This window comes from Hibiscus syriacus, unplaced genomic scaffold (assembly GCF_006381635.1).
Source record: "Hibiscus syriacus cultivar Baekdansim isolate YM2019G1 unplaced genomic scaffold, ASM638163v2 tig00005352_pilon, whole genome shotgun sequence".
Taxonomy (NCBI): domain Eukaryota; kingdom Viridiplantae; phylum Streptophyta; class Magnoliopsida; order Malvales; family Malvaceae; genus Hibiscus; species Hibiscus syriacus.
This window is the reverse complement of record NW_024062053.1, coordinates 143,637-167,866: the sequence shown is the minus strand read 5'-3', so window position 1 is coordinate 167,866 and position 24,230 is coordinate 143,637. Positions and strand designations below refer to the sequence as shown.

Sequence of the window (24,230 nt, the reverse complement as noted above, 5' to 3'; positions counted from 1 at the left end):
TTTCAAGGTTACTTCACTGAGAAGTTTTCTTTATTTTATTCGTGATCCTAGAAACAGATGTACGATTTGGTTTGGTTTGTTTTAATTTTACTATGTTCTCTCCGTAGCCGGACAGTGCATTGCATTTGCATACATCACGAGATCAATCGAATTGATCGAATTTATTGTTACTTATTTTGCAGGTATTGTTTGTTTATTTTCCTTCTCGGCTCTTATCAAGGCACTGGAGTTTTCTGTGTTATTGGATGTTAGTGATTTGGGTTAGCAGTTTATCTCTATATAGGTTTTTTATTCTTTGAGGTTGAAAAAAGGGGGGCTTAGAGGATTGCTGTTAGACTAGAAGTGAATCTAATGAGATGGTATAACAAGTATAGGATATGGATAATGATATGAATCTGAATTTTTGTTCATAATATAAAGCAAGCTTTTCCCTTTTCTTTCTTGGTATTGACATTTATATTTGGTGATTAGAGGGTGTGGCGTTTGTTAGTTACATTAGAATGTCGATAATATAAGTTTGAAGATGGATGAAGAACGAATGTTGCAGCCCGGTTGGATGGACAAAAATCCAGCTGAAATGCTGGCTGACTCACGGTTCTTCATTTTCTCTGTGTTATTACTGGCCTAGTTGGTATTTTAACTATAGTTTATACAGCTTTCCAGTGGAGAAGAAATATCAGCTTAAGTTGGATGAAAGCTGTAGCCAGGTCGAAGAAAAAACCCAAGGCCAAGCATAAGGTTCCCATGGCTCCTCATACTTGGGAGTTGGAATCTGTATCCCGTGCAAAGAATTTAAATTGTTGTGCTTGCTTAAAGCCAATGTCACCTTCTCAAACCCTCGGGCCTATGATGTCTTCAGATAGTTTCATTCATCGTTGTAGCATCTGTGGTACAGTTGCTCACTTGAGCTGCTCTTCGAGTGCACACAAGGATTGCAAGTGTGTATCTATGATTGGCTTTGATCATGTGATGCATCAGTGGGCAGTTCGATGGGCCGATCTTACTGATCAACCTGATGATGTTTCCTTCTGTAGCTATTGTGAAGAGCCATGTAGCGGGTCTTTTCTCGTTGGTTCTCCTATATGGTTTTGCTTGTGGTGCCAACGACTCCTACATGTGGACTGTCACAGTAGTATGTCTAGCGAAACTGGTAATATTTGTGATTTAGGTCCATTTGGAAGGCTGATTCTCTCACCTCTTTATGTTAAGGAGTTAAGCCCTAATTCTAGATTTCTTAGCTCTCTCACACATGGTGCAAATGAGCTTGCTTCTTCAGTACGGGCAACCATTAGGAGTCGGAGCAAGAAGCAGCGGCAGAATAGTGAAGCATCATTTGATACAGGTAGTAATGGTAGCTTCTGCGACATGCCCACAGAGAGTACTGCCGATACCCCAGAAAAGATAAATGTTTCTCATGTAAATGAAGATAACTGCAATGGTGGCATGAACCCGGGAACCCCACGCCAAAATGGTGGCATTGGTAAGAACATTGATAAAAAGCCTAGTTTCAAAAGAAGTGGATCAATTAACCAGAAAGACGAGTCTCACGCTTTAAGGATGAAGCAAAAATATGAGCTGGTTGGTCTGCCACCAGATGCAAAACCATTACTAGTCTTCGTCAACAAGAAGAGTGGTGCACAGCGTGGAGATTCCCTTAAGCAGCGCATGAACCTTCTATTGAATCCTGTTCAGGTTTGATTGTCTAGCTATGAAGTTCTGTTTTTCTGTTTCATTTAATTTTTAGTGGTGGTTGTGGATACCTGTGTTGGAGTAACTCTGGGCTAAAGAGGAAGATGAAAACTTCCACTTTACTGACATTTTTTGCCCAAAACCGATGAGATTAATTTATACCCCCATGTTTTCTGGAACGGTTGACTTATTTGTGATCATAGATTGAGAAGTAATGACCATCTTAACAGATGATAAAGAGTGTCATGCAAGCTAAACTTGATAAAATATAGCATTTTAATAATATATTAACAAAAAACTAAAATCAGAGCCACCTATCTGTTTCTGGTTATTCACGTGTAAAAAAAAATATGCACTTGGAAGTAGAAGAGTAACCAAAACAGACTCTCAAGGTGTTGTGAAAATTTTTAAATTTTTTGCTATTGCAGACAGAGTCTATCGGCTAGGAAAATTGTGAAAGCAAAAAACTGTAATTGCACGCGGCTACCACTTGGTCAAGAATGACTTCCCCCAAATTCTTGTAAAAGATAAAGGGATATTTTTGAGTGCCTTAATAAAGTGATAACCTTATACAGTGATACTGTATTGCTCCACTTGGATTGGCAATTTTATGTTTTAACCGACTCTGATTTTAGCTTTGGTTTTTTTTTTGTGGTGTTGTCGATCTGTTTCCAGTTTGGTGTTTGTGAGACCTTCTGATTAAAATTGGTCACCAGTTGGTTTTACAGTTTGTTGTTTTTGAAGTTTTTTCTCATAAAAAATTTCTCAGGTTTTTGAATTGAGTTCAACACAGGGACCAGAGGTGGGTCTTTTTTTATTCAGAAAGGTGCCTCACTTGAGAATACTTGTATGTGGGGGAGATGGTACCGTTGGATGGGTTCTTAATGCTGTAGACAAGCAAAACTTTGTTTCTCCGCCTCCAGTTGCTGTTCTCCCTGCTGGAACTGGAAATGATCTGGCCAGGGTACTATCTTGGGGAGGTGGCTTGGGCTCGGTGGAGAGACAAGGAGGCCTTTGCACAGTGTTGCAACAAATAGAGCATGCTGCAGTGGCCATCCTTGACCGCTGGAAAGTAGCTATTCTGAACCAACAAGGGAAGCAACTTCAACCTCCAAAGTTTATGAACAACTATCTTGGTATGCAGACTAGTTCTTCTAATTATTTTATAGTCTGGTTAAGTTAAATGTCTAGGGTGTAAACTAGAAAATTGAACCCCACACAGAGGAAAACAATTGCAAGATGAAGAGAATCTGATTTATATGGCAGCTGGGTTTTTTTATTTACTTGGGTTTCTACTTTGCTGCAACTTAAACTTTCTTATGTTTGTAAATATCTGTCTGTCCATGATACCCTGGAATGCCCAAAATCTTAGACTAAACGTGATGCTTGGCATTTAAGATGGCTGATGAGTAGTTTTTAGTTTGTCCAATTATCTTGGTTAGATCAGTGCATTGGTATTTCTAACATCTTGTTTACTTTTATAACTTGGTTGTATTATCCTTGATTATGATTCTCTCACAGGGATTGGTTGTGATGCAAAGGTTGCTTTGGATATCCACAACTTAAGAGAGGAGAATCCTGAGAAGTTCTATAATCAGGTAGTTATGATCTTTTTGCATTATGCATTTTGAAATGCCATGTAAAATTAACAGTGACAGTTGATTGAATAATTGTATAATTTCTTCAACCTAATGGATTTTAAATTTCAGGCTTCCCGGTTATTCTAATTGAACTTATATTTACCACGCCTCTACTTTTTTTTCTATAAATGTTATTTACAATTTGAAATGTCAACATTTTATTGCTCGATTATTGCCTGATTATGGAACTCTTGTCCTGATTATGGAACTCTTGTCCATTGGCAATGAAATATGTTTGTGTGTTTTTATGCAGATCCTCACTTTTACACCTCAGTTTGAATTTGTTGATCTACATAGATAATTAAAGTTTGAACCTAAGGTTGTGAATAACATATTAGCTTTGAAGTATATAAAGAAAAGAAAACTCGAAATATTGTTATTGGGAGGTGGCACATGAATTAGATGCATTTTGGTCTATGTTTTACTTTGATATCTTTTGCATGTCCTAATGATCTTATATCATTTAATTATCCAATTCCACCCGCAGTTTATGAATAAAGTGCTTTATGCAAGAGAAGGTGCTAAGAGTATTATGGATAGGACATTCGCAGATTTTCCTTGGCAAGTTAGAGTAGAGGTGGATGGTATCGAAATAGAAGTTCCTGAGGTATGGATGCTAGCTTTTATTTAGTTACACTTGCAAAAAATAGATATTATGCATTGATGTTTAGAAGAGTTTTTTTCTAAAGTCTTGCATGTTTTTTCAGCTTTTCAAAAAGTTTTCAATTAGAACAATAGCTACACATGATTCTCTTGGTTTCATAAATACAGGCTTTGTCAAGCTTGGTTTTGGTTATTCGACTCTTCCTTGTTTCTTTTCCCGTCAGAAACTAATTGTTTATACATCGATGATCAAGAGTTCTATTGAGTAAATAACTGTTTGGTTTTATCGCTGTAAAATTTATGATGCTGCTCTAAACCTACATAGGATGCAGAAGGTGTACTTGTTGCAAACATCGGAAGCTACATGGGGGGTGTAGATCTTTGGCATAACGAGGATGAGACATGCGATAATTTTGATTCTCAGTCTATGCATGATAAAGTACTGGAGGTTGTCAGCATATCTGGGACTTGGCACCTTGGAAAGCTGCAGGTAATCTCTTATCTCAATGGAGGATTTAGTATAAACTTAGTATACATTGAAGGAACGTGGAAACAAGTTCCATCTAGTTTGATCCAATGTCCTAAAGAGCTTCGTTTTGTCACAGCAAAACACCAGACGCTTTTGTCATTTTCTTTTATGAGGGAGAGTAAAGCATTAAATTGTCTTCGGTCAAATTCTTAGACGGATGTACTATGCGTTTTTTAAGAATTTTATTCCTATACTATAATCGAATCATTTTCAGTCCCTTTACTCATAAATTTGTATTTTCAGTCCTGAGGTATATTATATGTCCAACTGTAAAAAAATGCTAGCTATATATGAAATAACGGAATTAACAGCAAAATAGTTGGCTGCCGGAATGAAAACACACATTGAGTATAGGGACCAGAGATAATCAAATTATTTGGAGAGACTAAATTAGACAAAAACATATACAATATGACCAATTGTCTTCCATGCAACTTTTTTTTTTTTTAATATAGTCTAGAAATTTGGAACTGAAGATCTGTTGTGGAGAATATCTGTGAGCTGTGGTGGTTTGTGTTATGATAGGTGGGGCTGTCTCGTGCTCGAAGACTTGCACAGGGACGGTCGATTAAGATACAACTCTTTGCTGCATTGCCTGTTCAAATCGATGGAGAACCTTGGTTTCAGAAGCCTTGTACATTGTCCATTTCACATCTTGGACAGGTTCTCTCTCTCTCTCTCTGTCTTTTTTATCTTTGCTCATGTTTGCTATACCATTAGAGCCTTGATTCCTTGCATTGCACTTGGTACATCTTCCAAGTTACAATCGAAAACATCGATCGACAAGTATTTTACAACTACGTAATTTGGGCAGGCCTTCATGTTGAGGCGGACAGCTGAGGAACCACTAGGTCATGCTGCTGCCATAATGGCCGACTTGCTCGAGACTGCCGAAACGAATCACGTGATCAACGCATCTCAGAAGCGAGCCCTTCTTCAAGAAATGGCGGTAAGGCTGACTTGATGGTTTTTCTTTTATCTCAATACGTAATTTGTTTCTTCTTTCAATACCAATATATCGCCTTTGGGTTTCTTTTATTTTTTCTTTGGCATGTGTGTATAGGATTATTGTTAAGAAACTAAACACTGAAGAAGCCCTTGAGATGTATAAAAAGGGTCTAATTTTGGGGGAAAATATTTTAAATCCGTATTTACACTGTTTTATTTTTCATTTATTTTTCCATGCTACATGTATTTAGACTATTTTGATTCACATATTACATAGGCAGGGGCGGAGCTAGAAAAAAATTGGGGCGTCAAATTTGGAAATTATATGAAGAATTTTTTTAAATAGGAAAATTGAATATTTTTAAGTAGGAAAATTGAATATTTTTTTGTTAAATATTTTTTAAAATATAAGGTCAATTTCTTTTTTAAAGGGTATCAAAACATTTTTAAAAGGGGTTTCATTTTTTTATATTATATATATATATATATATATATATATATAATTTATATGGGTAAAATGAAAGTTTTAAAACTTTTGGGGTGGCAATTGATACACTTAACATATACCAACACCGTCAGTGTACATAGGGAAATTTTATATTTGTTTTAGAATTAGATATAGTGTATTTAAAATGGGGATGGTACAGGTCGAATTTTTGATCAATTTGACTTAAAAGTATATCCCTGTCGTACGAATCTGATCCGATTTGGGTTTAGAAATTTTTTATTTGACTTGAAATTCTCCATTTGATCTAAGTGTATAAAAAGTTATTTTTGTTTGATAAAATATAGATTTAATTGAAAAAAGTCATAGATAAGAATTTTCCCAAACATATAAAAAATCTTTATTACCTTGGGTTAGGTTGGAGTATTTTTTTTCTATTATTTGAATGATGGGGCCTAATCAAATATAAAATTTGATATTAATATGTTTTAATCTAAGGTGCTTACAAGTTTAATCATTTAATAACAACGAATGTTTATCTAGTGCTTGAATTTGAGATTTCTAGGACTACTAATCATTCCTTTAAACTATTGAGGTAGTTATGTTAATATATATATATATATATATATATTTTAAATAAGATGGGGGACTACTAATCATTCCTTTAAACTATTGAGGTAGTTATGTTAATACATTTTAAATAAGATGGGAGTCAGGAATTTATTAAATTTAGGTTAAATTGTTATTGCTAGAGGCATTTCAGTTTAATAGTAAACCCCATGAATTAAGCCAAAAGTCGCTCCGAAATTTTTTGGACGACTCATCAAAACTCAATCAAAACCTAATCAATTACTCTTCAAATAGTTATTGTTATTTTTCATGTTTGGCATTTAACTGTTGAATCGCAAACCAACAATCAAGAGGCTTTGAAATTAGGTCAAACTCTCCACCATACTTGACCTTTCTTTCCAAGACTTGATTAGGCCTGCCCCCATTCATTCTTCCTATCTTCCAATTCTGCTATTGTAGTCCACGTTTGGAGGTTTTGACTGTCCCTTTCAATATGTTTTTTTATTAAGAATGTAATGATAATTATTTAATAATAAATTTAGTTTTTAAATTTTACATCTCTTTTATCAATTTCATTCTTACTTTTTTTTAGTCAAATTTAATTATTTATAAAAAATACAATTTGTTTACTATTGATTTGTAGCGATTAATTATTTAATCAGCTATTTAAATGAAATCTTTTGTGCTCAAGAACCACGCTATTTCTCAACTTTTAGACATCTAAGAGTTGGTTTAATATTGTTTTTAAATTACGGAGAAAATATGTTTCTGAAAATTGATTCTAAAAAAAATTATTTTAAAAATTCTAATTTAAAATTCAGAAATAACTTTGTTAAAATGTATTTTAAAAAAATAAAATATTATTTTAAACATCATAATGTGAATCTAAAAATATAATTTAAATGATATTTAATCAAATTTTAAGAACTAAAATAGTATATCATTTAAATATTATTTAAAATTTAAAGTTTTAACTACATATCATAACTTAAAATTTTAGGGTAAACTATACAAATGTCCTAGTTATAGAGTATTGTCTCCGACTATTTAAAGTTATAAAATGATCTCTTAATTATAGCGTGTTGTTTTGTTGAGTCCCTCAACTAGTAAAAGTTTTAAAATGATCATCTAACTATTCATATGTTTCGAACTAGTACTTTTTAACTTTTTAATAATCAAGTGACTCAACAAAACAACGTCATATAGTCGGAGAATACTTTTTTAACTTTTAATAATAAAAAGATTGAACAAAGTATCGTCCTATAGCCAATGTACCATTAGTGTAATTTAACCATCATTTTAAATCATTTTTTATATATATGAGGTGAATACAAGGTATTATTTCTTCAAAAACTTTCAACCTTTTAACAATGAAGGCACATACCACTCACATATGTGATGCTCAAACATAAGATCTTAAAGGATAACAACAAATTACTTAACAACTGGAATTGTTTGATTCGTACCGATCTTATATCATTTAAATATGACATATATCAATCATAAAATTTATTTATAAAATATATTTTTTGCTCCTCAGTGTGCAAAATAGTATATAATATATTTTAAGGTAAATTACACATTTAGCACATAAACTATCAGTTGTGGTCTATTTTAGTATCTAAACTTTTAATTTTTTCAAAATTATACCTAACGTTTAGTTTTTATTTCATTTTAGTACCCACCGTTGAAAAATTAATGTGTTTAGTTCCTCGTACAAAATTAACGTTAAGATTTAAAAAATCAAAAATTTAGATACTAGACCAGATCAAAACTAACAGTTTAAGTACTAAACTTGTAATTTATCCTATATGTTTTTCACACTGCCGATCCATGAAATAATATTAACTAGGAATTAATTACGAGTTAATTGCACATATGTCCCAAATTATACTACCATTGTAAATTGGTCTTTAAATTTTTTATTATTCCAATTTAGTCCCTAAACTATAACTTTCATTCTAAATTAGTCCTTAAACTTTTGAATTTTCCAATTTCATTCCCAAATTCATCCAAATATGTAATTAGGTTCAACCATAGTTTAACCTAAAGTTTATTTTGTTTTCAAAAATATAGCCGATTTTATTAACAATGAATATGACTAGTATACACATATAGTTTGGGATGAAATTAGAATATTTAAACGTTTAAAGACCAATTTAAAATGATGTTATTATTTGAGAACATATGATGCAATTAACTCAATAATTACGTAAAAAATTGCCAAATCTTAAAAGGGAAAAAAGAAGAAACGTATATACAGCGCAGAACGCGTTTTGGTGTAAAAGGTTGAGCCATTTGCCCAATTGGCAATTACCGCTGCTGTCAGAAGAACATCGATTCTTTAAAAAACCAACCAAACTTGAATTCAATGCAATGGGATTTCTTCAAATTCCATTGAATTCATTAAACGGAAATCAAAATCCCAATATTCACAAAGCGTGAAATGATAAAAGAAATGAACAGTTTTTGACAGGTGACAGTCATTGGTGTTGCTTTGAAAACGTGTTGAACATTCCCCCTTCTTCCTTTTTCACTGAAAATCCGACTTTCATGTGTGAAAGCTACACTTTAGATCTGAAGTAATTTCACGTTTTCTGGGGTTATTTAAGGACCTCTTGCTATTGGGTCTTTCTTATTATTATTTTGTTCTCCTTCCCCTTACCTTTTGGTTTCAAGGTATGATTTGAGCTTCTCTTTATGATTTTCATTTGTTTGCCTTCAGCATGTTTGATTGAATGTTTCAGTGGGGGAGAGTTGTTTATGTTTGATATGTTTTGTTATTGGATTTCCCATTTTTTCTTTATTTAACTCTGTGTTACTTGGAATTCGTGCACGATGAGTGTCGGATAAGGTTTTAATTTAAGAAAATTTATGTTTGTTCGTAATCGTTGAGTGAAGAGCAGTGTTGTTTCCCGAGAAAATTTATATTTGATCAGCAATCATTGATGGAAATCTGTGTTTCCAACATAATGCTAAATTCTCGTTCTTTTAGGTTGTGGAAACCCCCGAAGAAATGGTGAAGATTTGTTGCATTGGAGCTGGTTATGTTGGAGGTCCTACTATGGCAGTCATTGCACTCAACTGCCCTTCGATCGAAGTAGCCGTTGTCGACATCTCGGTTTCTCGAATCTTGGCCTGGAATGGTGACCAATTGCCGATCTACGAGCCTGGTCTTGATGAGGTGGTCAAGCAGTGCAGGGGAAAGAACCTATTTTTCAGCACCGACGTCGAGAAACATGTCTCGGAAGCTGACATAATCTTCGTCTCCGTGAACACGCCGACGAAAACCCGAGGTCTTGGAGCTGGCAAGGCTGCTGACCTTACATATTGGGAGAGTGCAGCCAGGATGATTGCTGATGTATCGAAATCGAACAAAATTGTTGTCGAGAAGTCGACTGTCCCGGTGAAAACGGCGGAAGCGATCGAACGGATCCTGACCCACAATAGCAAAGGGATCAAATATCAGATCCTGTCGAACCCAGAATTTCTAGCTGAAGGAACTGCAATTCAGGACCTGTTTTATCCGGACAGGGTTCTAATTGGAGGCAGGGAAACCCCCGAGGGTTTAAAGGCAATTCAAGCATTGAAAGATGTTTATGCTCATTGGGTGCCCGAAGACCAGATCATTACGACCAATCTTTGGTCCGCAGAGCTCTCGAAGCTCGCCGCCAATGCATTCTTGGCTCAGCGTATCTCATCGGTTAATGCAATGTCAGCTCTCTGTGAGTCCACCGGTGCCGATGTTTCCCAAGTATCCATGCCGTCGGTAAGGACTCGAGAATCGGTTCAAAGTTTTTGAATGCCAGTGTTGGTTTTGGTGGATCTTGTTTTCAAAAGGATATATTGAATTTGGTCTATATATGTGAATGCCATGGACTGCCTGAAGTTGCAAACTACTGGAAACAAGTTATTAAAGTGAATGATTACCAGAAGAACCGATTCGTAAACAGGGTCGTGTCGTCGATGTTCAACACGGTTTCAGGTAAGAAAATTGCCATCCTTGGATTCGCATTCAAGAAGGATACAGGCGACACGCGGGAGACTCCAGCCATCGATGTTTGCAAAGGCCTGCTGGGTGATCAGGCACGCTTGAGCATATACGATCCACAGGTCACCGAGGATCAGATCCAGAGGGACTTGACGATGAACAAGTTTGATTGGGATCACCCGATCCATCTCCAGCCGATGAGTCCCACTTCGGTGAAGCAAGTGAGCGTTGCGTGGGATGCTTACGCCGCAACCAAGGACGCTCATGCCATGTGCATTCTTACGGAATGGGACGAATTCAAGACGCTCGATTACCGGAGAATTTTCGACAACATGCAGAAGCCGGCATTTGTGTTCGACGGTCGTAACGTCATGGATGTCGAGATGTTGAGGGAGATTGGTTTCATTGTGTATTCGATCGGGAAGCCGCTCGATCCTTGGTTGTAGAACATGCCTGCTGTGGCGTAAGTGATGATCAGTCTCAAGGCTCTAGAGATTATACAACTAAAGATGGAGAAAGATCATTTTAGTAATTTAATTATTTTTTATTTTTTTAATCACTGGATGTGGCTTTAGATGTAATGTGACTTATTATATTCATACCATAATATTTGAATTATTATACTTATAAATGATTACGAATTATATTATCATATAAATAAATGTTCGGATATAAATGCAAAATAACGTTGTTTTTGTGAAAATTTAATTTTTTTTAAAACGGCATCGTTTTAACTAAAATACTGGCTAACATCTTCCTCTTGACAAATCTTGAAATTTCATTAATACAAATGTGATATGCGATCATTTATATTTCTTTCAGACCATATGTAAAATATATGTTCTATTGAAACAAACGAATGCAATATTAATTGAAAATTCGGACAATCAGGTTGGGTTCTCTCGACAGTTTTGCTTAAACCAAGAAATCTGTGTCTGAGAGTTCAAGGACCTTGTGTGTACAGATGGGGTTCACTCCGGGTCGGAATCCGTTCCCTTCGATGTACCTGCATTTGGTGTAAAACAGAGGGTTAGATATTTGTTCATTCCCCCACGTTTGTGGTTTCTTGGCTCGTAAACTAAGCGACGAAAACGACTCACAATTCCTTCAATAAAGGATGCTTATAGAATGCATCGGGAATCCGTCCTGAGAATTGGTTATGATCCAAGTAGCTGGTATCATCGATGTTCGAGAGTAGATGTTAAGCATAGGAGCAAAGAACACGAAAAAGAAAAAGCGTTTAACAGCAAGATAGTGAGAGCCTCGGAAATAGAATTCGTCCGAATTTCTAAATCGAACTGGACTCTAGTGTTTTAGAAAATCTCACAAATATGTCAGTTTCGGAATATGGGCGAGTGCCGCTGGTATCACTCCAGACATCTTGTTGTATGAAAGGTACCTGCAAACGATACAAAAAAGTAAGAGAAGTTGAAGGGAGGCCAAAACTTGAAAAGACGAAGAGTCCCGTAAATACAAATTGGTTCGATTATTACTTAAATCGAAGCATTATTCGCACTTACAGTATCTCCAAATTTGTCAAATTTGCGAGCTGAGCCGGAACTCCTCCGGTCAAATAATTGTTATTCAAATATCTGCATCAAACGCAAACTTAAGAAACTTTGCACTCGATCACATGGACATTAACAATTAAATATAACATACAGATTGCGTAGAACCGGAAAGCAGCCTTCAATACGAATAAGCTCCCGAATGGTACCAACCAAATGATTATTACCAACATCCCTGAAGAAAAAAACGAGTTTTCAGCATAATAATGAAAGAAAGATCGTTATAGTAAGATAAAGCAAAAAGTAAACAGTATATTACAAGTGCCGAAGGTTTTGTAAAGTGCCCAATTCGGGTGGAATTCGTCCAGTGAAACGGTTTTCTTGAAGGTAGAGATAGCGGAGCTCAGGTAGACTTGCGAGCTCCTTTGGAATCTCGCCCTTAAAATTGTTAAAGCTCAAGGACCTGAAGAAATTTCAATTAGATATTTCCAAACTCATTCGGACATACATGTATATACAAATACTTAAACCATTCAACACGGAGAAAGATATTCCGGGAAATATAAGAGCAAGTTACTCACAGATGGGTCATTCTTTTAAGCTCACCAATCTCGGGAGGAAGGACATCTTGGAGCTTATTCCACCTCAAATTTCTATGCAATACATTGAAGTTGGTCATTAGAAATTGAAAGAAACGTTTTCACAGATGGAAGATAACCAAATTTAACGAAATAAATTGCTTTTGTCAACATTATCTGTCATTCTTTCATTGAAAATAAATGGTGCTTTTAAATATGGTCTAGATATCACAACATGGTTAATATCGAAATATAAAGCTTGGATCAACTGATGAGTATAATCTAGAAACGCTGATAAGGTTTTAATATTTATAGGACTTCTCCTATGATGCTCCTGACTATTTTTTTCTCTAAGTACCCGTGTCCAAAACCTGTCGGACATATTGTTTTGGATATGAGTATAGGGATTTGACCCTCCAATATCGAAAACCATAGAAAAAGGTAAACACTTACATGTTCGACGCATAATTGTACCAACAATCACACCAAAGTCCAAGTAACATAGCAACAAGCTACAGCCTAACTGGTGTATAGCATACTTCAGAGCAATTACTTCACTAATGATAAAGACCCGGAAATCATAATTTTTTATCTTGTGGCAAAATGCAGTATAAAGTATATGAAACGAGTTGATCCATGCTGATATTCAGAGAGAAAGAGTAATTCTAAAGTCTGCTGCATAACAGTATAATGAAGAAAACATACAACATTCTAAGTCGTCTCAGTCGGCCAATTTGAGGAGGAATTGGGCCAGTCAACTTGTTGTTATGGAGATCCCTGTCACATTAGCAAAGTCAACAAGGAAAGAAGTTTCATTTAGAACATCTACATGATAGTGCTAATCGACAACAATGATTATTTTGTAAATATAAATGCTTTTTGTAAGCGAGATCCACGACTAACCACATAATAAGATACCATATAATTTCATCACTATTTCGGGGGAGCGTAATTTATGTGAACATTAAAAGCATCAAATTTGAATTTAGTGGTGTACAAGTTAAGCACACGTAAATCCACATTAAACGTGCAAGGCAATTGATTGAAAAGATACAAGGGTGATATCTAAAGAATCCATGCTTGCATCAAGCTTTCAAGTTATCGGCAAGTGTTTTTTTATTCTCAATTTTTAATCCACTTTATACTAGAAAGTATAAGAAAAGTACAAAAGTAGCATATTTATTCATACATGCTTACTAATTTAAAATGCTGATTTCATCTGCATGTTCTACGGACCAAAAGCAGGAAATGAAACTCAAGTACATGCATTATTCAAACTCCTAAAAGACTTGAAATAATTGATGTCAACCCGAACTTGATCTTGTAAGTTACAGCTCGGATACAGTCGGGAAAAAAAAGGAACATGTTTCATTGACCTTTGAGACTTAATGGATGAGAAAGAATGAACTCACAGTCTTGTTAAATCCAATAAATTAGTTACAGCAATAGGAAAAGGACCAACAATCGATACTGCATAGACCTCCCTGTAAAAGAAAATGGAAATAATGATGATCTAAGAGTCGATAAAAGCATATAGAATAACAAACAACAATGAATCAAGGCAGAAAAGTTTTCACTCGAATGAGTTCCCTAGCCTCTAAAACGAGACAAGATACCAGTGGAACTAAAACAGTATACATATGATGAGAATCAATAGCGGAAGGCTTTTGCATTGTTGATTAGATTGCATTTGTGAAGCAAAAACATACCTTTTCACTAATAAGCATATTATGCACAGAATTTCTTAGATTGCAATACTTACAATTCAGTAACAACTCTATAGTCTCCTTGAGTCGAACAAGTTACACCGGACCAAGCCGGTAAATCCCCATCTCCGCAAGGATCATCCCCGATCCACGCGTATACAACTCGCCATCCGAGTGATGCTTTTATCTCATTTAAGGCTTTCACTGCCAACAAAAAAGCACACATCAAATATCAAGCCGTTTCATCAAGCATATTTACATTCTATTTTAATCTTCTCAATGATGATAACTACAACAAAACAGATTCTTGGATCTAAATTCTTAACCAAAGATCAATTCAAGTTGCTCTAAACTAATTCAAGCTAAATGAGCAGCAAGTAAAGATCTGACTGACAAATAATAAAGCAAAAAACCATCTCTAAAGAAGATGAAAACATAAGTAAAGAAGCAAAAAGAACACAATTACTAAAAGAAAACGTTAATTTGGAATCAGAAAATGGTGGGTTTTACATTTTAACAAAAAAAATGACATTCTGGGTATTTTTTTTAATTCTCAATTTTTTCTAGCTAAACTTTCTCAGCAATTTTCAAAAAGAAAAAAACTTTCTCACCAACCAAACAGAACAATGAAGGGAAGATCTAAGTGGGAAGAGCAGAAAGGAAAAACTGACCATCTCTCTTGAGAGTCTTGCAGTGAGTAATGGAGATTGAAAAAGCTAAAATGCAAATCAAAGTTAGTGGCCAAAGGGAAACCATAGTTTTGGAGCAGAGACAAAGATCTAAGTCTAACCCCAAACAAACTGAAATTAAACTCTAAATTTCTTATAATTTTATGTATACTTATAAGCTACAGCGGAGATCCGCCGACGGCCAGTTGGCCACCACAGTTTGTATTAAAAATATATTTATAAAGTAATTTTTACTTGGTCTCTTCGTGGTGACCTTTGCCGACAGAGATTTGGAAAATTGGCCACTTACTAATGTTTATGAACTATTGAATAATTTCATGCAAGCGTAACTGTTTAGTTCAGGGCGTTTGGTTGAGGGAATATGAGATTTATATAAGAATGAAATTCATATTCTCTCGTTTGATTAGTTGAGAATTTCATTTTCGATAATATAAGATTATTAATAGTGAATTTTTTTGGGTATATTATCGGGAATGTCATTACCTCCATTTCCTTAGGTATTGTTGGATTACCGGTATTTTGGACTAAAATGTCCTTAAATTTTTTTTCAAAAATATCATTATTCTGTCATTGTCATTGTCATTGAATAATAAAAATTCTACGAAGGTTAAATTATAAATTTATCCTTAAACTATTTTAGATTTACAAAAAAATCTATAATTAAAATTTTATATGAAATTCAGGGGTTAAAATAAAATTTTACTCTTTCATTAAACCTTTTTATATTGTTAATTTTGTAAAAAAATTATATAAATTTTATGAATTTAAATTTTTCAAAGAAAATATATAAATATATTCCAACTTGTTAAAAAAATAAATATATAATAAGGACAATTTGGTTAAATATACATATCAATAGTATTTTATTCTTTTAACCAAACACGATAATATTAAATTTAAGGTATACAAATGGTCCGACGATATAGTTATAAAATAATTTCAGATTATGGGATAATATTTTATTGAAGATTTTGATTATTAAAAATCATAAAATATTTATTTGATTAGTTATATATTTCAAATTTATCTTTTTCTGTTAAGTAATTGACAGTTGTCTGAGTTAAATGTTAATATACCGACTGAGATATAATAAAATTTGATTGCAAAACTGTTTGAGATGCGTTTTGTGGGTCTACTTTTTATTTACATTATATCATCGAGTTATAAAATAGGTGATCCCTACTCTCAATCCCCGAACCACAAAGGACGCAACTCGTATCAACCATCAACCCCATACGGGTCAATTTAAGTACTAAACACGTTACATTTTTAATGGTGAGTACTAAAATGAAACAAAAACTAAACGTTAGGTATGATTTTGAAAAAATTGGAAGTTTAAGTACGAAAACAGACCAAAGCTGATAGTTTAGGTACTAAACACGTTACGTTTTTAACGACGATGTACTAAAATGAAACAAAAACTAAACATAAGGTATGATTTAAAAAAAATAAAAGTTTAAATACTAAAATAGATAATTTAAGTACTAAATACGTAGTTTATCATCAATATTATCTTAATAAATGCAGCTAATATTTATTAATATTAATATTATTATTAATATTAATATTCTATATTTAATAAATTAATGTAACTAAATATACCGACTGTTATAATGATTCAAATATTATAAAATCTATTTTAAGATTAAACCTTGATTGATATTAGATATTACATTCGATTTTCGAACCATTTTTTTATTTATTAAAAAACTCAAATTTATTCCAATAAATAAAACCTTTTGTTCAAGACATAAACGTTGTGAGATGAGGATGAAATTTATTTCTTTGATAAATATTATTAAATTTTGTGATATTAATTTTAATGAAAATCTTTCTCACCCATCAACCGTAGATAGAATTTAATTAAATCTGGGGGTCCTATTCTATGAGACTTGTAGCCTACATGCCAAAAATATGAAAGCTTTATACAAATAAATGTACTCAATAACATATAATATGATATGAATATGTCCCTCCCATTGTCCCAAGACTTTTATTTCTTTCAAAAGAAAATTGAAAAATAAATTTATAGTAAATCTGTTCTTCTAATTATTTTTTAGTAATCATAAATCGTGTGATTTATAATTTTAAAAATAGATTATATTATCGTTTAAGGAAGTTTAGTTCATTGAGATAAATATTTGTTAGCGGTTAGTCTCTTATTAGTACCATCAATTAAATCCTTATCGAGAGATTAACCTATCAAAGTCAGGTTCGAATTAGTCATGACGAAACCTTGAAATCGAGAGGACAACCAGAAAAAAGATGTAGATAAGAGGTTTGGGAGAAAAAATTTCAATTCTTTGATTTAATTACACAAGACGTAATGATAAAATTACCTTCAACGTTTGCACAAATGATCATTTTAGTCTATATTTCTTTTTAATATTTTAGCCTTCAACGTTTCTTTTTTTTGGTCAAAATGTCTTTCATTGAAAGGAAATTGTTAGATGACTAACGATCAACACATATTGTTAATTTAACATTTTCATATGTTTAAAAATGTCATATTATGTGTCGATCGTTAGTCAACTAATGATTACCTTTCAATAAGGGATAATTTGACCAAAAATTGAAACGTTAGGGGCTAAAATGCTAAAAAAAGGAATATGAGAAAAAGTGATTATTTGTAGGGTAATTTTGTGATTATGCTATTGCACTATATGTCTCAAAACTATGACTCTTATTTTGAATTGGTCCCCGAACTTTTAAAAATATCATTTTTTACGGATAAAAGCAACTAGTTTTAGTAAAAATATCAAATACTAGAATTACAATGAATGTTTACAACTATTACATTAACTAAACACAATGACCATACAATGAAGAGGTTAAAATCCTAACAAAAAAAACTCGAGCGAAAGGAAGATACGAATAAGTTTGACTGCATCGACAAATGAACCATAAAAATGATTATGTTATTGAAAAGTCACCGGCAAAGTGCTAATTAGAGCCGAACGATATGAGAAAACTACTCACGAAAGTACCAAATCTAATATAAGGATTCAAATATGGAAAGTTAATCGATTGATGATAAACTAAATATGGAATGATTATATGGGTAATAAATAGATTGAAAATGGTGGCGAAGGGCAAAGCATATCCAACATTTTTTGGCTACCACATGTTCATGGGACCCCAAAGAAAAGAAAACAAGAGAGTTTAAACTCCAACTCCAAATTGGACTTGGAGATTGGCCATAAATTAAGACAAAACAAGAGAACGAGTTTGAAAGAATAAACTCATCATCATGAGTCAGTGTTTGGTGCCAAATTGGAATCTTAAACACCAAAGACCAAGACAACAACATGTCGAAGAAGACGACGAAGGAGAAAGAAGTCGACAGATCTTCGTTTAACAACGTTGTCCCCTTGTATGGACTCTTACCACCTTAAATTACTATGTCCTTTCCAATGTTTTTTTTTTCTTTATGATTATTTTTGCTTGTAATTCAGGTCCAACTACGAAGTTGCAGAGCAAACATGGCGAAATGGTCAGTTAGCAGCCATGCATAGGCTCAAGAAGATAGAGGTGACCGCAGTGCACGCCAGTGGTACATTTCACAAGGTCGATAACGATGCGACGATGGTGACTTCGGGTTCCCGTGAATCTCTTCGGAGCTTGAAAACGAAAACCACCGACGGCGGCGACTCTGGTTTCCATGATGGATCGGTAGAAAGAACAAGCCTTTCTTTTTAACAATTTGATTAGTGAATACAATTTTATCTGAACTCACACCGTGAAAATTTATAGGAAAGCCGAGATGAAACAGGTCGATCTCACTCGACAAGACGAAGTCGAGCAGCAGCTATTCATAATCTCTCTGAAAGGGTTAAATTGCAGTCCGATCTCCATCTGCTCGAATCAAAATACAAGATTTATGCGGGGGTTTTTTTCACGATTTTTATTTTGTTGTAGCAGAAACGAAGAGATAGAATTAATCAAAAGATGAAGACCCGACAGCAGCTGGTGCCAAATGCAAGCAAGGTAATACAGTAATAACAATAAGGAACGTAATCGAGTGGAGTCGAGTTTAAATATAAGTTACATCTAACAAGTTTGAGATTCAAATATCAATACGATTACGATATTATTATAGACAGATAAAGCATCAATGCTTGACGAAGTGATAGAATACTTGAAACAACAGCAAGCACAAGTTCAGATGATGAGTATGAGAAGCATCCATCCCATGATGATGATGCATCTAGGTCTGCACCACCAGCAGCAGCAACAGCTACAAATGTCTGTTTTAAGTAGGATAATGGGAGGCATGGGTGTTAACCATCATGGCTTAGGAATGGGCATGGGATTGCTAGATATCAACGCCACCTCCATGGCACGCAACGCTTCCCAATCTCTTTTGCATCTTCCGCCACCCTTCACGACAGCTGCACCACCGCTTATGGTTCCTTCAGGAGCCGTAGCCTACGGTGCAGCAACTCAAGCGAATACAAGTGGCAGCTCTAATGCCCCCATCCCTTTGCCTGACCCATCTTGGGCTTTCCTAACTCAAGTACGTGAAATGTTGGGATTTTGCTGCTTTTTCTTCTGATATCAACTAATATAAATATTTTTTTTGGATGCAGTCGATGAACATGGAGCTGTACGATAAGATGGCAGCAGCACTGTGTCAGCCTCAAACGAATCGAACAGAGACAGCTAGCAGTCCATTGCCATCAAACAACGTAAAAGTGGATTGAGATTAATCTTCGTATAACATAAACCTAGATTTGTTCTGGTCTCATAATTGCATGTTTTTTTTTTTTTAATTATATGGAGTATTTATTTAGAATCTTCATGGAAATAAACTTCATTATTAGACAACAGCTAAATATTTTCATGTCATATATAGTGATATATGTATCTATATCCAACACTTACACCGATTTCTATTCTCTTCTATAACATAAAACTACCATATAATATTTTACTTGACAGACATCGTGGCCGTCGACGTCTTGTTATCTTCCCCGAGTACCGAAGCATTTTCCGAAGAAGCCGAATCAGTGGAGAAACTAGGCAAGACGAGATTGAGATCGAAACTTCTCTACAAACCTTGCATACTTGAAATCCTTGGTGTACATAACAGGACGATGCTTAATTGCAAACTCCTTGTCTTTTTGCAATGAGTGATGCGAATACGGTAAATAACATGCATACAATCCTTGAGGGGTTCATGGCAGAATAGAAACAAAAAAATTAATGTGGATAAATAAATAAAATACTGTTTTCCCAAATACCTAGGGGTTCAGGATAATATTTCCAATTTCTTGAATATGAAAACCATTACCAACATTGGGATTTATTTGGGTTTAATCACTTAAAGAACTTGCCCAGAGCTTGACAAAATCAATAGTAGATTTATGTGGGGTGACAATGATAATTGCAATAAGATGTCATCGGTGAAAGATGAGTCCACCGTGTACCTTAACTGGAGTTCTATTTGGAAAGGCATTTTCCACCCAAAATTAACTTCTTTCTCTAGGCATGCATAAGGCCTTACCTACTAAGACCAAACGAGGACTTCAACTCGATGAGTAGTGCCATTTTTATGACTAACACCCTGAAATCATTCAACATCGGTTTGTATCATCTCGCAAGCTTTGTGAAATCGACTATGGCCTAGTAATGTTAACCAACCAAACCCGATGGTAAGGTTTAAGGATTGGATGCATTCACAGCTGAGCTCCACGATTTGGCATAATGAACATAGAATTACTTGGAAACTCATGTTCTGCTTCGTTGCTACACAGATATGGCTCACAATGACTGAGAATCTGTAGAGGAAACCAAGGCTCTTTTAAAGGCTGCCGAGTATCATGCCGACCTTATCTCCTCCCCCTTGGTTTCAACCAATTCCCTCTGTGCGGTGAGTGTAAGCGGGGTACCACCATCCCTTCGATGGTTTAAGCTTAATTCAGATGGATGTTCTGTCAACAATCCAGTAAATGCAGGGGCAGGAGCTATCATCTGAGACACCAGTGGCAGATGGGTTGTAGTATCCTTCCGAAATACCCATATCACGCCTAATCCAGGCCCGTAATCTCAACATAAAGAATAACATAGTATATGTCACTCACCCCAAGTCCGAATAAAGTAGCACGTGTGCATAAATAGAATGTGAATGCACAATCGCCAAACGTGTAAAAAATGACCTTAGAGCATATGTAAACTGCAATATTCTATAGAATCCATAAAAGTGAAAACAGTCTTCAGCTGCAGAAAAGCTACCGAATATCTCATAAAAAAAACAAAGAAAGCAAAAGGGTTGAAGCCAAAAGTAACATCATATTACTATTCCGAGGCATTGAAGCCACATCTAAGTAGTGACTGGTCGATCCCCTTCGTCATACATCCACCCTCTCAACGTCTTCGAGTACAAGAGTCTTCGATGGCTTCCCCAACAGATCAGTATACTCTTGGAAAGGAGACCTCGTGAATCGAGTGTCTTTCCAGAAATCAGGAGTCAAGAAACCATAAGTTTTCAGAAGACACTCAACTCAAAGGTGGCCTGCATTTACTTACATTCACAAGAATAAGAAAATAAGCAGAGCTATCAAGCATGAAGGCACCCTAATTTTCCAAACAATTTACAAGCACTGCACAACAATAGTGCACATAAAATGAACCGAGCTCAAACAAACAAGGTTGTGATAATGTGTGTTTGTTTAAGTTCGTTTATTAAGCTAAATATACTAATATCAACAATTTTTTTGACCAAACAATAATTTTGAACAAGCCAAAACCATTAAACAAACCATAAGAAATAATAGCGAAAATAAATCCAAAAGTTCAGCAGCAGGAAACTAACATATATAACACCAAAGTTCCAAATTGATCTTAATCCATAAATAGTATTTAAACAACAAGAATTCAAATAAGTAAAACTTAAGAAAAACTCAATACCTTGACAAAGTTACCAAGAGTCTTGGTGGAACCCCTTGAAGAAGTGAAAACATCTTCAATCCCAGCAAACTCCTCAACGACCCTAGACTCCGCTTCCCTTGGTTAGAGCTCGCTTGGTATTCGTGGATGGTTTCTGGAGTTTTGTTGATGGATCTATCTCGTGATTACATGTTCGGTACGTTTGATTTGTCGTCGACCTCCATTCGGCCTCTTGTTGGTAAGGAGACCTATGGCCCTTCTTCGCTGAATTGATTAGTTACTGTTTTTTATATTTAACCGGAAAAAAATATTATCAACTTTTGTAGAAAAAGAAGGGGGAAACTCTTAATTGGTCATTCAATTTGTAGGGTGCTTGTAATTTTGCCACTACAACCAAATTTATTACAACCCAGACATCAATTTTTAAGACGTTATCAATTTGATCATTGTCGTTATAAAATCATTAAATCTCCCTAAATATTGTCTTATTCAACGTGACGCGTGTTATTTTTCTCGATAAATGTTCATCTCCAATAAAATAGTGACATGTTTAATTTTTTATTTTTTTGATAAAAATGAGATAACTTCTCTTTTAAACTTAAGATTCAAACTTAACTATAATAGGATGACACGGTAACGCACCAACGACTACACTAACAAAGATATCTACTATATCATTGAACTAGATAAGTTTAAATTAAAATTTGAGTTAATTGTACTATAATCCTTAAACTATGACTTTTATTCCAAAGTGGTTCTTAAACTTTTTAATTTTATAATATTATCTCTAAACTATGACAATTATTCTAAAATGATCCCAAACTTTTGAATATTTCAAATTAACCCTCGAAATATAACATGTATTCCGTATTAATCCCCAAATTTTTTTAATGTTCTAATTTTACCTCCAGACATTTGAATGATTTAGGAGACATTATCGGGATGTTCAAAATTTTGGGGAGTAATTTAAAATGAAAGTCATAGTTTGGAGATGAATTTAAAATATTTAAAAGTTTAGAATCATTTTAGAATGTGAATCATGGTTTGGGGATAAAATTTCAGTGATAGGATCGAGTCAAATCAAAGCACTTGTGATGAACAATAAACTCTAGGATTAGAACCCTAGAAAATATTTTGATATCTAAATCAATCTTAAGACAAAAAGGATGATAGCCAGGAGTCAGAGATAATAATACGAACATATATTTATATTTATTCAGTCTCTAATTCGAACAATGCATAGAGAAGTGCCTAATCTATATATTTCTTTTGGGATAAATAGTAAATTTCATCGTTGAACTTTATTTTCTCTCTTATTTTGATCACTTTGTTGTTAAATAGTTATGGCATTAGAAACAACACAATTTTAAAAACCAAAAGTTTCACCAAAAATACATTATTTAGCACCTATATAACATCCAATTTTAATGTCGTTAACTATTTAACTAGACATAGCAATGGGTCGGGACCAAAAATATATACCCTCCACCTGAATCCAGCCTGACCCTAAAATTTTATATCCTACTTCCGACCCGACTCTAGCTCGACTCAATTATTTAGAATATAAATCTGACCAGACCCATTATAAATTAAGGATTTAATTAAAAATGATAATAAAACTTTTAAGGAAATTACATTATTATCATTGGGTCAAGTCGGAGTTTTTTCACCCTCCAACCAAAACCCGACCCGAGTCAAACCCGATTTTTTTTAAAAAAAAATCCTACCCGATCGGGTTAGATACAGGTAAAATTTCCATCCCTATATTTAACGGCCAAGTGACAAAATATCCAATGAATTAAGTTCAATGAGGAAATTGAAAAGACTTCAAGTACAGTGAGTAAAATAAAAGAGAGAATAGAGTTCAGTTACAAAATTTGTAGTTTACTCTTTTTTTTAATAACGATTAATTATCTTTGGATAGTCATCATCTCTATCTGAAATTGAAGTGAATGAGTTGTTGGGAAAATGAACAAAAATTGTCCAAAGTTGAGATCATCAATGGCGCCTCCACAAACTACTTCTCTTTTCTCACATGCGAATCAAACATTCAGTTTATGATAATTGAGATTCTAAATTAAGGTTTTCTAACTAATCATCACTAAATTATACCATTTTAGTTCTCATTGGATTAAATGAAGGTAGATGTCCACTAGGGTTTTTTTTCCAATACGGCGGCCCGAAAATAAAATTTATAAAATATGAATGTCAAAATTTTAATTTGCGATCTATAACATTTGTTACGGTATTTAAGAATCCCGTCAAGTTGAGTAGCGAGTTTATCTAAATAATATTTTTATTTAAACTTACCACCTCAAAATGATGAATTTCAATAAAATATAATTTTTATTATTTTGGTAAAAGTTTAAAAAACGTGTTGGGGAAAAAACGGACCACTAGGGCTCATGGAAACACACCCACTCTGCAATAATTGAGGCAATCATGA

The 24,230-nt window shown here is 34.2% G+C and overlaps 2 protein-coding genes and 2 pseudogenes across 2 annotated transcripts; 3 read left to right on the top strand and 1 right to left on the bottom strand.

Annotated features, from left to right (window-relative positions):
* The first annotated feature begins 404 nt into the window (after positions 1-404).
* On the top strand, positions 405-5,519 carry LOC120199119 (annotated as a pseudogene).
* Positions 5,520-8,888: 3,369 nt separating this feature from the next.
* Positions 8,889-10,952, top strand: LOC120199118 (annotated as a pseudogene).
* Positions 10,953-11,196: 244 nt separating this feature from the next.
* On the bottom strand, positions 11,197-15,080 carry LOC120199117 (LRR receptor-like serine/threonine-protein kinase GSO1). The gene is made up of 11 exons (XM_039200315.1): positions 14,879-15,080; positions 14,264-14,411; positions 13,914-13,985; positions 13,207-13,278; positions 12,505-12,576; positions 12,243-12,386; positions 12,078-12,158; positions 11,936-12,007; positions 11,743-11,814; positions 11,516-11,587; positions 11,197-11,421 (listed from the first exon to the last, which is right to left on the bottom strand). Exons 1-11 carry the CDS (start codon positions 14,961-14,963, stop codon positions 11,331-11,333), a joined length of 981 nt encoding a protein of 326 aa, XP_039056246.1. The 5' UTR covers positions 14,964-15,080; the 3' UTR covers positions 11,197-11,330.
* Positions 15,081-18,420: 3,340 nt separating this feature from the next.
* On the top strand, positions 18,421-19,664 carry LOC120199095 (transcription factor UNE10-like). The gene is made up of 5 exons (XM_039200299.1): positions 18,421-18,568; positions 18,650-18,727; positions 18,818-18,883; positions 18,996-19,412; positions 19,486-19,664. The coding sequence occupies exons 1-5, from the start codon at positions 18,482-18,484 to the stop codon at positions 19,597-19,599; spliced, it is 762 nt and encodes a 253-aa protein (XP_039056230.1). The 5' UTR covers positions 18,421-18,481; the 3' UTR covers positions 19,600-19,664.
* Positions 19,665-24,230: the final 4,566 nt, after the last annotated feature.